This window comes from Coregonus clupeaformis, unplaced genomic scaffold, assembly GCF_020615455.1.
Source record: "Coregonus clupeaformis isolate EN_2021a unplaced genomic scaffold, ASM2061545v1 scaf0324, whole genome shotgun sequence".
NCBI classification, from domain to species: Eukaryota; Metazoa; Chordata; class Actinopteri; order Salmoniformes; family Salmonidae; genus Coregonus; species Coregonus clupeaformis.
Window position 1 is genome coordinate 209,433 of NW_025533779.1, and position 17,187 is coordinate 226,619.

General features: G+C 47.8%; 1 protein-coding gene across 1 annotated transcript; it reads right to left on the bottom strand.

The window, feature by feature from the left end:
- Nucleotides 1-3,312: 3,312 nt before the first annotated feature.
- LOC123484460 (LWamide neuropeptides-like) lies at nucleotides 3,313-4,662 on the bottom strand. The gene has a single exon (XM_045214842.1). The coding sequence runs from the start codon at nucleotides 4,660-4,662 to the stop codon at nucleotides 3,313-3,315; it is 1,350 nt and encodes a 449-aa protein (XP_045070777.1).
- Between the last annotated feature and the right edge of the window lie 12,525 nt (nucleotides 4,663-17,187).

Sequence of the window (17,187 nt, forward strand, 5' to 3'; positions counted from 1 at the left end):
CACTACGCCATGAAGGACTGAAATCCTGCAGCGCCCCAAGGTCCCCCTGCTCAAGAAAGCACATAACAGGGCCGTCTGAAGTTTGCCAATGAACATCTGAATGATTCAGAGGAGAACTGGGTGAAAGTGTTGTGGTCAGATGAGACCAAATGGAGCTCTTTGGCATCAACTCAACTCGCGTGTTTGGAGGAGGAGGAATGCTGCCTATGACCCCAAGAACACCATCCCCACCGTCAAACATGGAGGTGGAAACATTATGCTTTGGGGGTGTTTTTCTGCTAAGGGGACAGGACAACTTCACTGCATCAAAGGGACGATGGACGGGGCCATGTACCATCAAATTTTGGGTGAGAACCTCCGTCCTTCCTTGCATTTGTTCAAATTCGATCGATTCATTTGATTCATCCTGCTGATCATTCTGTCTGGGTCGCTTCAGCGCGAGCGGCTGTTCTGGTTTGGGCGATCAGAAAATAAATAACAAGTCCTGCGAATACCGCTCGGCGTGTCGAGGAAGGGAATCGCTTAGAGGGCTGCATAGGTGGGCAAAAATCCTGTATAAAACCGTTTTTCTTGTGTCGAGGAAGTGAATCAGGAAGGGGGTTGAATTTGCAGGTAGCTTAGGCAAGTGTATGAAAGAGTGAGAGTGCAAGTGAGTGTGAAAATAATTCTGCTCTGGTGAGGAAAGGTTGGCGCACCTCTTCTGGGCCGTTGTTTAAGTGTAACCTGGTAGAGAGGACGCACCCGGTCCGCACCAGGGGGAAAAGTGTGAACGCATGTGTGATACAAAACGTTTCTGTCTTTGGTGGGGAAAGGTTGGTGCACCTCTTCTGGGCCGTTGCCGGTCTCACTCTAAGAGAGGAAGAGTGAACGGTGTGTGAAAGCCCATTAAAGTACTAGGGGTAGAAACACTCATACAGTGGTGTTCCACACAAAAGGAAAGTGGACATCAGGAAAGATAAGAGAAAAACCGAACATATACACTGCTCAAAAAAATAAAGGGAACACTTAAACAACACAATGTAACTCCAAGTCAATCACACTTCTGTGAAATCAAACTGTCCACTTAGGAAGCAACACTGATTGACAATAAATGTCACATGCTGTTGTGCAAATGGAATAGACAACAGGTGGAAATTATAGGCAATTAGCAAGACACCCCCAATAAAGAAGTGGTTCTGCAGGTGGTGACCACAGACCACTTCTCAGTTCCTATGCTTCCTGGCTGATGTTTTGGTCACTTTTCAATGCTGGCGGTGCTTTCACTCTAGTGGTAGCATGAGACGGAGTCTACAACCCACACAAGTGGCTCAGGTAGTGCAGCTCATCCAGGATGGCACATCAATGCGAGCTGTGGCAAGAAGGTTTGCTGTGTCTGTCAGCGTAGTGTCCAGAGCATGGAGGCGCTATCAGGAGACAGGCCAGTACATCAGGAGATGTGGAGGAGGCCGTAGGAGGGCAACAACCCAGCAGCAGGACCGCTACCTCCGCCTTTGTGCAAGGAGGAGCAGGAGAGCACTGCCAGAGCCCTGCAAAATGACCTCCAGCAGGCCACAAATGTGCATGTGTCTGCTCAAATGGTCAGAAACAGACTCCATGAGGGTGGTATGAGGGCCTGAGCGTCCACAGGTGGGGGTTGTGCTGAACAGCCCAACACCGTGCAAGACGTTGGCATTTGCCAGAGAACACCAAGATTGGCAAATTCGCCACTGGTGCCCTGTGCTCTTCACAGATGAAAGCAGGTTCAAACTGAGCACATGTGACAGACGTGACAGAGTCTGGAGACGCCCGTGGAGAACGTTCTGCTGCCTGCAACATCCTCCAGCATGACCGGTTTGGCGGTGGGTCAGTCATGGTGTGGGGTGGCATTTCTTTGGGGGGCCGCACAGCCCTCCATGTGCTCGCCAGAGGTAGCCTGACTGCCATTAGGTACCGAGATGAGATCCTCAGACCCCTTGTGAGACCATATGCTGGTGCGGTTGGCCCTGGGTTCCTCCTAATGCAAGACAATGCTAGACCTCATGTGGCTGGAGTGTGTCAGCAGTTCCTGCAAGAGGAAGGCATTGATGCTATGGACTGGCCCGCCCGTTCCCCAGACCTGAATCCAATTGAGCACATCTGGGACATCATGTCTCGCTCCATCCACCAACGCCACGTTGCACCACAGACTGTCCAGGAGTTGGTGGATGCTTTAGTCCAGGTCTGGGAGGAGATCCCTCAGGAGACCATCCGCCACCTCATCAGGAGCATGCCCAGGCGTTGTAGGGAGGTCATACAGGCACGTGGAGGCCACACACACTACTGAGCCTCATTTTGACTTGTTTTAAGGACATTACATCAAAGTTGGATCAGCCTGTAGTGTGGTTTTCCACTTTAATTTTGAGGGTGACTCCAAATCCAGACCTCCATGGGTTGATACATTTGATTTCCATTGATAATTTTTGTGTGATTTTGTTGTCAGCACATTCAACTATGTAAAGAAAAAGTATTTAATAAGATTATTTCATTCATTCAGATCTAGGATGTGTTGTTTTAGTGTTCCCTTTATTTTTTTGAGCAGTGTACTTATGATAACTAGATATTCAGTGGTTGGGAAATAGGAGAAATACGCAAAGGAAAGATTCATGAGGTGTTCCACACATCAGGAGATATAAGAAATAACCAAACACACATTTCTGATAAATAAGTTCTGGTTAAAATAATCAAAGGCAGAACAGATCAACAATAAGAGAAAAGCTAGTATCAATATCAAAAGGATTCAGGACGAATATTAAAATAAGATCAAAAATAAAATAAAAAATAGAATATTTAAAATGATGATAAAAATAAAAAGGGGGTTGAACTTGAGACCGGCATTAGGGAGTTCAAAAATACAGGCCATAAACATGAATAAAACGGCGGTATGAATCCTGAGTGACCGGGATCCCCTAGACAAGGGGGAAAATAATAGAAACATCTAAAAAATGGGAACATCGCACCAGGATGATGGGCACCAAATGGCCAGAAGGAGGAACGTTTGATGTCACAGTGTGTGAGGAAATGGAAACACAAATAAAAAACTATAAAACAAAAGACACAGGAAAGAAGAGGAAGAGAAAAAGAAGTACTCAACATGGATGATGAGAAAACAAACAGAAAGAAAGTGGACTGGTCCACGACCTCCGACCTCCGCCATACACCACGGGACCTCCGACCTCCGCCATACACCACGGGACCTCCGACCTCCGCCATACACCACGGGACCTCCGACCTCCGCCATACACCACGGGACCTCTGACCTCCGCCATACACCACGGGACCTCTGACCTCCGCCATTCACCACGGGACCTCCTGACCTCCGCCATACACCAGGGGACCTCTGACCTCCGCCATACACCACGGGACCTCTGACCTCCGCCATACACCACGGGACCTCTGACCTCCGCCATACACCACGGGACCTCTGACCTCCGCCATACACCACGGGACCTCCGACCTCCGCCATACACCACGGGACCTCTGACCTCCGCCATACACCACAGGACCTCCGACCTCCGCCATACACCACGGGACCTCCGACCTCCGCCATACACCACGGGACCTCCGACCTCCGCCATACACCGGGGGACCTCCGACCTCCGCCATACACCGGGGGACCTCTGACCTCCGCCATACACCGGGGACCTCTGACCTCCGCCATACACCACGGGACCTCTGACCTCCGCCATACACCGGGGGACCTCTGACCTCCGCCATACACCACGGGACCTCTGACCTCCGCCATACACCGGGGGACCTCTGACCTCCGCCGGCCACACCGGGGACCTCTGACCTCCGCCATACACCACGGGACCTCCGACCTCCGCCATACACCACGGGACCTCTGACCTCCGCCATACACCACGGGACCTCCGACCTCCGCCATACACCACGGGACCTCTGAAATCCGCCATACACCGGGGGACCTCTGACCTCCGCCATACACCGGGGGACCTCTGACCTCCGCCATACACCGGGGGACCTCTGACCTCCGCCATACACCACGGGACCTCTGACCTCCGCCATAAACCACGGGACCTCTGACATCCACCATACACCACAGGACCTCCGACCTCCGCCATACACCACGGGACCTCTGACCTCCGCCATACACCACGGGACCTCCGCCATACACCACGGGACCTCTGACCTCCGCCATACACCACGGGACCTCCGACCTCCGCTATACACCACGGGACCTCTGACCTCCGCCATAAACCACGGGACCTCTGACCTCCGCCACACCACAGGACCTCCGACCTCCGCCATACACCACGGGACCTCTGACCTCCGCCATACACCACAGGACCTCCGACCTCCGCCATACACCACGGGACCTCTGACCTCCGCCATACACCACGGGACCTCCGCCATACACCACGGGACCTCTGACCTCCGCCATACACCACGGGACCTCCGACCTCCGCTATACACCACGGGACCTCTGACCTCCGCCATAAACCACGGGACCTCTGACCTCCGCCATACACCACAGGACCTCCGACCTCCGCCATACACCACGGGACCTCTGACCTCCGCCATACACCACGGGACCTCCGCCATACACCACGGGACCTCTGACCTCCGCCATACACCACGGGACCTCTGACCTCCGCCATACACCACGGGACCTCCGACCTCCGCCATACACCGGGGGACCTCTGACCTCCGCCATACACCACGGGACCTCTGACCTCCGCCCTACACCACGGGACCTCTGACCTCTGACCTCTGTAGTAGTATCAATAAAAGGAGAAATAGAAATGGAAGAAGAAGGAACTCCTTTCCCATCTTCCCGACCCGAAGGAGAGAAAAAGACTCGAAAGAAGCAGGAAGAATCAAACAAAGAAACAAAGTCAAACAGATTGGACTGCTATGGAGAGCTGAGGGAGGCCTTCTCTCCGATGAATATTTCTCCGGATGAAGATATGACAATTATCGAAGCAACAAACGAACTAATAGGAAGAGAAATAGACAAAATGACGAGAAAATTGAGGAAAAAGGAAGACAGGGAGAGAGAACAGAGCTGGGTTAGACAACAGACTGACCGGGAACTAGAAGAGGAGGAAGAAGGAGCAGCGGCTGAAATATGGGGGGGAGGAAAGAGTGCAGACTAGGAGAACACTGAAAAAAACTGAAAAATATAAAGGGCAATCTCCAATTTTAATAAAAGGTAGCCAGGCACATTATGTTCCATGGGGATCGCAGGACCTGGAAGGATTGGTTGCACGTCTGCCAGATTTGCATGATGGGGCAGGAAAATGGATAAAGACCTTAGAGGAACAAACCATGGGGAAACTGTTGACTGTTGGGGATCTGACGGCACTGTTGGCAAGGGTGGTAGGAAAGGCAAAAATGGAGGATATACTGGGGAACAGTGACCTGGGGAGAGAAGTGACAGACCCGCAAGGAGACGGGATGGATTTTGACTCACACCGCCCTGAAGTCTGGCGAGCACTGAGACTGGAATATCTGGCAAGAATTGACCCCAAGTCACTAAAAGGGGGGACACTGGGGGAAACGGAGAATCCAGCTGCCTATCTACACGAACAGATGAAACGATGGAGACTGGAAACAGAACGAGACCCAGAAGGGGTCCCACTGATGACAACTCCTGAGTGGCGCAGTGGTCTAAGGCACTGCATCGCAGTGCTAACTGTGCCACTAGAGATCCTGGTTCGAAACCAGGCTCTGTCGCCGCCGGCCACGACCGGGAGACTCATGGGCGGCGCACAATTGGCCCAGCGTCGTCCAGGGTAGGGGAGGGAATGGCCGGCAGGGATGTAGCTCAGTTGATAGAGCATGGTGTTTGCAACGCCAGGGTTGTGGGTTCGTTTCCCACGGGGGGCCAGTATAAAAAATACATAAAAAATATGTATTCACTAACTGTAAGTCGCTCTGGATAAGAGCGTCTGCTAAATGACTAAAATGTAAATGTAATGACAACTCTGTTCCGAATCTCAGTGATAGAGGCCACGCCCCAGCCAGTGAAAAGCAGGCTGGAGGATGTGGTGGGACTAACCTCAAAGTCACACAAATAATTCTGTGACCATGTGATACATGCAGTAGAAAAACACAGAAAGGATGAACAGAGACTCACAGAGCAGGGGAGAGACATTCGGAGAAAGCTGACTCAACTCCAACTGGAAGAACTGACAAACAGAGGGAAAAAGATAACCCAGGCCCCAGTAACAGCACCTGCGACTGAGACAGGAACGGAGGCTGCAGTCTCCCCTGGAGGACCACATCTGCTTCCCGCGCCACAGGCCCAAGTGCAACCCACAGCACCAGTAGTGAATGTGTATGCACAACAACCCCAGCAATGGAACAATAGACAACAAAAACCTCTGCAAAACAATCAGAGAGGAGGAAACCGGGGCCCACAAGGGCCACCTGGAATCTGCTGGGGATGCCAACAGCCAGGGGATACCAACAGCCAGGGGATACCAACAGCCAGGGGATACCAACAGCCAGGGGATACCAACAGCCAGGGGATACCAACAGCCAGGGGATACCAACAGCCAGGGGATGCCAACAGCCAGGGGATGCCAACAGCCAGGGGATGCCAACAGCCAGGGGATGCCAACAGCCAGGGGATACCAACAGCCAGGGGATGCCAACAGCCAGGGGATGCCAACAGCCAGGGGATGCCAACAGCCTGGGGATGCCAACAGCCAGGGGATGCCAACAGCCAGGGGATGCCAACAGCCAGGAGATGCCAACAGCCAGGGGATGCCAACAGCCAGGGGATGCCAACAGCCAGGGGATGCCAACAGCCAGGGATGCCAACAGCCAGGGGATGCCAACAGCCAGGGGATGCCAACAGCCAGGGGATGCCAACAGCCAGGGGATGCCAACAGCCAGGGGATGCCAACAGCCAGGGGATGCCAACAGCCAGGGGATGCCAACAGCCAGGGGATGCCAACAGCCAGGGGATGCCAACAGCCAGGGGATGCCAACAGCCAGGGGATGCCAACAGCCAGGGATGCCAACAGCCAGGGGATGCCAACAGCCAGGGGATGCCAACAGCCAGGGGATACCAACAGCCAGGGGATGCCAACAGCCAGGGGATGCCAACAGCCTGGGGATGCCAACAGCCAGGGGATGCCAACAGCCAGGGGATGCCAACAGCCAGGGGATGCCAACAGCCAGGGGATGCCAACAGCCAGGGGATACCAACAGCCAGGGGATACCAACAGCCAGGGGATGCCAACAGCCAGGGGATGCCAACAGCCAGGCGATGCCAACAGCCAGGGGATGCCAACAGCCAGGGGATACCAACAGCCAGGGGATGCCAACAGCCAGGGGATGCCAACAGCCAGGGGATGCCAACAGCCAGGGGATGCCAACAGCCAGGGGATGCCAACAGCCTGGGGATGCCAACAGCCTGGGGATGCCAACAGCCTGGGGATGCCAACAGCCAGGGGATAACAACAGCCAGGGGATGCCAACAGCCAGGGGATGCCAACAGCCAGGGGATGCCAACAGCCAGGGGATGCCAACAGCCAGGGGATACCAGACGAAACTGCCCCAGACGAAACCGTAGCTCAGTTTGTAGAGCATGGCGCTTGCAACGCCAGGGTTGTGGGTTCGTTTCCCACGGGGGCCAGTATGAAAATGCAGTTTCCAGTGTTAACTATGCTGCAGGTTCAAATAGAAAACAGAGGCACACCCATGACGATAGATACTGGAGCCACTTACACTTGTGTAAGTCCAAATTATGCCTCTCACCTCCCCATGTCTAGCAAATACGCCAAAACTGTACGATTCTCAGGACAGACGCAGTTAATTCCAATGACAGCTCCAGTTCGCCTGACAGCGGATGACAAATCCGCAACCCTCCCTATACTCGTATCAGAACACACCCCTGTCAACTTATTAGGAAGAGATGCCCTATGCAAAATGGGTATACAAATTCGGTGTTCCTCTGAAGGGGTAATTATAGATAAAGCAGGGTTAAACTTGCAAATGGTAATGAAACAGGATACAGCAAATGTATATTGGTTAGGGGGCATTGAGACAGAAGTAGATAAGACAGTCAAGAAGTGGGATAGGTTTATTCAGGCTCAGATACCAGAAGCAGATTGGGGAAAATCAGAATATCATTGCACAATGCAATACGATCCCTATCGTGATGATCTTTTAGAACATCTATGGTTGTTAAACACAAATGGGAAATCAGGACCAATGATGTCTCAGTACATAGTCATGGGAAAACAGGGAGAAGCAATGGAGGTAACAGACAGGGACGGCTCAGACTTTGTGGCAAAATGGTATAATGTTTCTGGTGCTGCCCCACACATTACTTTACTAGTAAACAAGGGAATGGAGGATTTGGGCCCCATGATGAAGCGAGCAAAAACAAGTCAATGGAACAAAACAGAAAACCTGCTGATTGTGTTGCGTAATCTACTGATAACTGTAATCTACTGATAACTGTAATCTACTGATAACCGTAATCTACTGATAACTGTAATCTACTGATAACTGTAATCTACTGATAACCGTAATCTACTGATAACTGTAATCTACTGATAACTGTAATCTACTGATAACCGTAATCTACTGATAACTGTAATCTACTGATAACTGTAATCTACTGATAACCGTAATCTACTGATAACTGTAATCTACCGATAACTGTAATCTACTGATAACTGTAATCTACTGATAACCGTAATCTACTGATAACTGTAATCTACTGATAAACGTAATCTACTGATAACTGTAATCTACTGATAACTGTAATCTACTGATAACTGTAATCTGCTGATAACCGTAATCTACTTATAACCGTAATCTACTGATAACTGTAATCTACTGATAACTGTAATCTACTGATAACCGTAATCTACTGATAACTGATGCGCATGGTTTTGACCATTGCGCAAGGGGGAAAGTGATAAGGAAATTTAAAAAACAGGGATACTGGTCACCATATCTACAGGCAATGGTAGATGAGGCATTAACAAAATGTGAGGTGTGTGCACAAAACAATGTACGAAAAGGAATAACCACGCCCATAGGTCACATACCAGTCCCAGAAGGACCATTTCGACATCTAGTCATGGATTATGTGGATATGATAAAAAAAGGTGAATGGCAAAAGATACTTGCTAGTGATCATAGATAGATTTAGCAGATGGGTAGAGGCGGTACCATCAGCAGATCTAGGATCAGGGACAGTAATCACTTTCTAACCAGAGAAGTAATACCCAGAATAAATGAAACCCTCAAGGCTAAACTGAATAAAATCTGTACCAGTGCAAAGCTCAATTGGGTGGATGCACTACCATTGGCTTTAATGAGCTATCGCATGCAAACTAACAGAAATACAAACCTAACCCTGCATGAAATGCTTACGGGTCGACCCATGCTAGTGCCAGTTCTGAGAGGGCCCTACAAAGGACCCTCATTGGAACAATTAGAGATGGAGCTTAAAGCATATGTAAGACAACTAACTGCTATACATAAAGTGATCTATCTCCAGGAAAAAAAGCGAGAACCGGAACCCGGACCAGAGGAGCCAGGACCGGTGATTCCAGGAGACCGAGTTTACATCCGAGTGTTTCGCAGAAAGTTGAACGAGCCCAGGAGATAAGGACCATACACGATCCGAGCGACGCCCACGGCGATACAGGTGGAAGGAAGTACAACGTGGTACCATCTGAATCACTGCACCAGGGTCTCGAAGGGAACCGGCCTGCCACCGGCGAGCCATGAGGAAGCTGAGGATGTCGAGGCACCAGGCGGTGTCCAAGAAGAAGAACAAGCAAGCATGAGCCTTAGCACCAACATCGAAGGCCAGTCCCTCCTGAGAATCCGGGGGGAGTGGCCTTCGATGTTGGTGCTAAGGCTCATGCTGGTTGTTCTTCTTCTGCTATGGCAGATGCCCCAAGCACAAGCGATCACCCAGGCAACAGAGAGACAACAGGAGATGGAGGGGAGAGGGACTTCCCCACCATTGAAGAAAGTGACTCCCCTGCTATTGAGGAAGGTGACTTCCCTACGATTGACTTCTCTGCCCTCTTATGGTCCCCAACAACTGAAGAGCTGTGGAATTGCTCTGACAGTAATAGCAGTTAACCTAGGAAAGATGGTAGTGAGTCTGCCCACAACCATACAGTATTCTAGAGATAGCCTTGCTGAACCAGGAAGAGTATCTGTTGTGAACAGAGACCAAATATTGTACACAGGCTGGCCCAGACTAGGTAGATGCCTGTTACGTCCTGACTCTAGGGACTTGTATTGGTTGAGTCAGGGTGTGTATTTTCTGTGTTGGGTTTGTCTATGTTAGTTTCTAGATCGTTTAGATCTATGTTGGCCAGGGTGGTTCCCAATCAGAGGCAGCTGTATGTCACGGTTTCGGCCGAGGCTGCTCCTCCTCCTGGTTCGGGCAGGCATCGGCGGTCGTCGTCCCCGGAGTACTAGCTGCCACCGATCTATGTTTCATGTTCGTTTGGTTTGGTCTTGATGTTGTACACCTGTGTCTAGTTAGTCCTCATTAGTGTTCTATTTAAGTCTCGTTGGGTGTGTCTGTGTTTGTGTGTGATTGTTCCTGTCGTATGTTTGCTTGTCGATTTCCTTATTCGCTCGGTTGAGCTTTACTCCACTGTGTTGGAGCGTTTTACGCACCTGTGTAGTGCGCCTTTTGTTTGTCGCCTACGTGCGTAGTTTCGCCTTCGGGCAAGTTTGTTCTGTTTTCCTTGTTGGATATTCCACTAAAGTCTTTTGGACTATACTTCGGTGTCCTGCGCTTGATTCCACCACTACACCCACCTACAGCATTTATGACACTGTAGCTCGTTGTCTCTGATTGGGGACCATACTTAGGTAGCCTGTTGGCACCTGTTAGTGGTGGGATCTTGTTCCGTGTAAGGTATGTTGTTTGTATGCTACCTTGGACGTTTCGTTTCGTTTGTTGTTTTGTCGTGTGTTTAGCCGTAAGTAAATATGAACGAATACGCTGCGCCTTGGTCCTTCTCGTCCGTAAACGATCGTGACAATGCCAGATAGAAGGATATGCACTGTTTAAAATAAAATGCCTAAAAAATCATTGTGTGGAAGTTAAGCCAAAAATAAATAAAAAAGGAAAACTTGTAGGGAATAGATATGTAAAGATAATGGATATATATGATCTCACCAGAAGTTAAGGAATCGGCCCCTGAAACTAGAATAAAATATAGACTAAAAAAGCAGGTTCCACTGGAAACAGTCAAACTAGTATTTTTATTCAAGCCCAAGAAATGACAGTTACAGAAACTCAAAGATCCTTTTCAATACGGAGGATCAAACCTCTGCCAGAACTATCCCTCTGTGGGTGGGCTAATCATCAAACTATGGGAGAAGCAATCTGGGATGAATACGGCTGTAAAATAGAAATTAACAAGGGAAACACCACTTGGGAAATTACCTTAGAGGAGTTGACACGAGAGAATGACGCAAAATATGTTTTGGAAATAGTCAGCACTAAATGGTCAGAAGGGAACAATATAACAACGATTGATATTACTCCTAATTCCACACGTCAGCCTAGACAGGAAAGAAAAATAGGGACAGATAATGCAACCATGGCAATCACCCAAGGACCGTCAATTACTGTAACAACTAAACCAATAGAGACAGAACTAGAAACAACAGAATCAACTGGGTTCTTTCAAAATGGAATCTTTGACTAATTGGGGAAACCAGGAAAATAAACAATCTAGCTCAGCCCCAGCAGTAATACCGGAAATAATGAAAGCACCAAATAAACTAAGGAGACTATGGGAGGGAGCATTACCAGATGGGCCTGAATTCAGCTAAAGTAATTAATAAGAAAACGGATTGTCTAGTATGCTCCCCCTCCCCATTTAAATAACTGATGGTAATACCAAGTCCACATAGCCACAGGGACCGTGCTGACTTTAAACAAAACTTCTGTCACCTCAAAAGATCAGAGAGACCCTATTGCCCTGCAGAGTGCTTATTGTCCTTAGGAAGTCCTGACCATCACAAATACTATAATCAAACAGGATGGGGGGAGTGGTGTAAAATATTAGATGTCAGAATAGAACCAAGAAAAATGGAAACACCAGAGAAATATCGAATAGATTATGAGATTATGAGCAGAATTATGAATGCTATAACAAAACAAACGGGGAACATGATTTGGGAAAATGTATGGGAAAATGTGAGACCACATGGCACCTAAATAACGAATGCAGACACTCCTCGAAGAGCAATCTATCAGGCGGCAGGGTCAAGCACTGGAGGGATAGTTACTAATGGAGGGCCTGGTGACCCTGGGGAATGCGAGAAGCAGACACTAACAATGCCACTGATCTCTCCTTATGAGGAGCAATCGGCGGCAGTGACAGATTCCTTTTGGGTATGTGGAGAACAAAGAATTAGAGCCACTTTGCCTAGAGGATGGATGGGAATATGTGCTAGAGTACAAATGCTTCAGGAAGTAGTTATATCAGAATGGGAGTTAGTAAAAACAACAAATCAGGACGTACAGAATAATGATTAAAGGGTAAAAAGAGCGAATGAACATGACCCCAATGTTAGATGCAATAGGTCAACCCAGAGGAATTCCAAATGAATATAAGGCAAGAGATGAAATTAAAGCAGGATTTGAATCAATATTTGTCTGGATTTCACCTAACAAAAACCTAGAATGGATCAATTATATTTACTATAATCAACAGAGGTTTATTAATTACACAGACTCTGCGCTAACAGCCCTGGGAGAGCAAGTACAGGCAACAAGTAGAATGACCTGGCAGAATAGGCAGGCTCTAAACTGGCTCTTAGCAGAAAAAGGTGGCGTCTGTTATGTTTGGGGATGAATGTTGTAGCTTCATTCCCAGTAATACTGCCCCGGATGGCTCATTCACTGAAGCAATGACTAAGCTCAAAGGACTACAAAAAGAAGTTAAGGACAATCCTGGGCATGACGCTCACACTTGGGATTGGATGGACTTAACTCTGGGAAAGTGGGGAGCAATGTTTACAAAGATGGCGATCATGATAGGCATAGCAATGGTATAATGGGAATGGTCTTTAGTAATGGGAATGGTATTTTGTTGTGTACTGCCTTTGTTGAAATCACTTTTGATCCAAACCACAGTAAAGCAAATGACTGTACAGACAATTGTTAATAAGTCAACCAAAGAAATACACCCTGTTCAGGGAGCTCCAGGACAGTATGTTCATGAATATGGAAAGCCCTGCAATATTAAAGGTGGACCAATGGACTGCCCATTTGGGAATCCTGAACGTCTGTATGGTGTTGTCCCTGGGGTTGGATGGGCCTGTCATGGCTACAAAGCTCAACAGCAACAATTGGAGGTTAGCTTAGAGGGAAACCTTGTACCCAGGACCCGACTGGGCTCCTCGTCCTCATCGTCATGGGTCAGACAATGAGGAAGATACATGATTGATACTTTGTACTCCAGATGCATGCCTGGATAGTGAATATAGTCAATACAGAGTGTGATTGTTCTTTAACGTACGTATGTATATAATTTCTTGAGTCACGCCACCAATATAATGAGATAAGGGACAGAGGCCCCATTTAGAGAAACGCACGTAGCTCTTGTAGGTAAATAACATGTGACACCGAAGGATGTTAATCATGTACATATAATGGAGTAACTGTGTAGGTTGTGTAAGCATGACCATGCATTTGTGTCTGTATAAAAGGAGAGCTCCGGGTCGGGGCAAGCAGTCGCTCCATGGACCAGCTCGGCTTTGTTACGCTTTAATAAAGTATATTCTGAATTCACAAGCTCCGGTTTTTTTAGAGATACTTTTGAGTTAAATATTTCTACCACATCAGCTGGCTAGCTAAAAAAGGGATTTTGAGTTTGTGTTTTTAATTTACAATAATAAATACATCAAGATAGCTAACTAGCTAGCTGGTGATATGCAATTCACTTAGCTTGATATACTGTATAACTAGCTATCAGAACAAGTTCACAATTAATACATATTTATAATAATCAAATCAAGCTTTATTTATACAGTACATTTCAGACATCAAATGCAACGCACTGTGCTTCACAGAAAACAAAACAAAAAAACTATGAAAATAAAAACTGAAACATCTAAAAAAGAGGAAAAACAACCTCATGATTTCAAAGACATGAAAATGAGTTTGAACTCCTGGAAAAGATCTTGGGTGCTAATGGGGATAGATTGTTGTCAGAGCAGCTTACCGATCACTGCACCTGTACACAGCCCATCTGTAATTAGCCCACCCAACTACCTCATCCCCATATTGTTATTTATTTTGCTCATTTGCACCCCAGTATCTCTATTTGCACTATCATTCCAATGTTAATACTAATTGTAATTATTTTGCACTATAGCATATTCATTGCCCTACCTCCATAACTTACTACATTTGCACACACTGTATATATATTTTCTGTTGTATTTTTGACTTTATGTTTTGTTTACCCCATATGTAACTCTGTGTTGTTGTTTTTATCGCACTGCTTTGCTTTATCTTGGCCAGGTCGCAGTTGTAAATGAGAACTTGTTCTCAACTGGCTTACCTGGATAAATAAAGGTGAAATAAAATAAATAAAAATAGATGCGGTAGAGGTCAATGGAATGCAGACTGTGGGGGATAGGATGCTGTATTGGCACACATTCAACAAATCTGATCTAACAAAGTGGCTATTTGTCAAATCCGTCATGATTGATGTATTGTAGCAGGCCCACAATGTGATTACTAAAATACGATTTGGATATATTTGGCTGTTTTTGCTGCATAACATTTAGAAGTTGTTCCTTTTTCAGGTTTAGAAAAAGTGACTGCTAAATGCTACCTCCTGTTTGTATAAGCTGTTAGCATAGCTAGCATACAGACATCGGTGGTGGTAGTCCGTTGTCTTTAACTGTAATGCAGTTGATTGATGACGAACGTGTATTGGGGTTGACATCCATACAAACATAATACTCAGATTTTTACCTCAATACAGTGTGAAACACACATAAACAATAGCCTAAATGCTAATTTAGCTGGGGGGCAACGGGGAGACTCATTTAGCTGGGGGGCAACGGGGAGACTCGGGATGGAGATGCAGGTGGGAAAACAGTGCAGCCTTTCTACTTCATTCTATTTTGGCTGAGCTCCTATGTCAAGCACCGGGAAACGAACTCCATCATCTCAGAAGAGGTAAGGTCTTGTCTACTATCTAATCAACACAACATTGACATTATCCCACCCCTGGTTAGCCACTATTGGCTTAAAAAGACAAACCTAACACAATATCTGCCAATTAATCACAGACAACGATGAGACAGCCTATAGGGAGAAGGTCAGAGACCTGGCCGTGTGGTGCCAGGATAACAACCTCTCCCTCAACGTGATCAAGACAAAGGAGATGATTGTGGACTACAGGAAAAAAAAGAGGACTGAGCACGCCCCCATTCTCATCGACGGGGCTGTAGTGGAGCAGGTTGAGAGCTTCAAGTTCCTTGGTGTCCACATCACCAACAAACTATCATGGTCCAAGCACACCAAGACAGTCGTGAAGAGGGGACAACAAAGCCTATTCCCCCTCAGGACACTGAAAAGATTTGGCATGGGCCCTCAGATCCTCAAAAGGTTCTACAGCTGCACCATCGAGAGCATCCTGACAGGTTGCATCACTGCCTGGTATGGCAACTGCTCGGCCTCCGACCGCAAGGCACTACAGAGGGTAGTGCGTACGGCCCAGTACATCACTGGGTCCAAGCTTCCTACCGTCCAGGACCTCTATACCAGGCGGTGTCAGAGGAAGGCCCTAAAAATTGTCAAAGACTTCAGACACCCTAGTCATAGACTGTTCTCTCTGCTACCGCACGGCAAGCGGTACCGGAGCGCCAAGTCTAGGTCCAAAATGCTTCTTAACAGCTTCTACCCCCAAGCCATAAGACTCCTGAACAGCTAATCATGGCTACCGGACTATTTGCATTTTTTACTTATCCATTTTTTCATTTTCACTTATTTTTCTTAAAACTACATTGTTGGTTAAGGGCTTTTAAGTAAGCATTTCACTGTAAGGTCTACACCTGTGTTATTCGGCGCATCTGGCAAATAACATTTGATTTGATTTGATTAATTCCCAGCAATATTGCCCCGTCTGTCTGTGTGGTGTTTATCTCTCATGCTGACCAGACCGGCTCCGCGCGTATGTTGATTTTGTCTATAAAAAAAATAACAATAAATTGTACTTTTACCCCTTTTTCGTGATATCCAGTTACAGTCTTGTCCCATTGCTGCAACTCCCCTACGGACTCGGGAGAGGCGAAGGTCAAGAGCCATGCGTCCTCCGAAACATGACCCTTCCAAGCTGCACTGCTCACTTAATCCAGAAGCCAGCCGCACCAATGTGTCGGAGGAAACACTGTCCAGCTGGCGACCTACGTCAGCTTGCAGGCGCCCGACCTGCCACAAGGAGTCACTAGATCACGATGGGACAAGGAAATCCCGGCCGGCCAAACCCTCCCCTAACCCGGACAATTGTGCGCCGCCTCATGGGTCTTCTGGTCACGGCCAGCTGGGATTGAACCCCGGTCTGTAGTGACGCCTCTAGCACTGCGATGCAGTGCCTTAGACCGCTGCGCCACTCGAGAGGCCCTGATTTAGTCTATTCCCACCAGACGCATTCATGACACGCAGGTTAAAACACCAAAACCAAAGCTGTGTTCGAATACTCATACTAACCATACTATTTATGACGTGAATTGAGTATATAGTACGCTTATTGGTCATAGTATGGATATAGTTAGTATGCCAAAAGTTCCTGGATGTCGTACTAAATTCGCCAAAATACGAAGTATACAAGCAGTGGACACTATTTCCGTGCTTTTAGGGCCAATAATGCAATGCTTCATAAAATGGGCGTGGCTTCATAACGTTTTCAGATTTGAAGAAAATGGCGGAAAATATGCGTGTACTTTTACCCCTTTTTCATTCCAATTGGTAGTTAGTCTTGTCCCATCGTGATATCCAGATACAGTCTTGTCCCATCGCTGCAACTCCCCTACAGACTTGGGAGAGGCGAAGATCGAGAGCCATGCGTCCTCCGAAACACGACCCTGCCAAGTCGCACTGCTTCTTGACATACTGTTCGCTTTACCCGGAAGCCAGCCGCACCAATGTGTCGGAGGAAACACCGTCCAGCTGGCGAC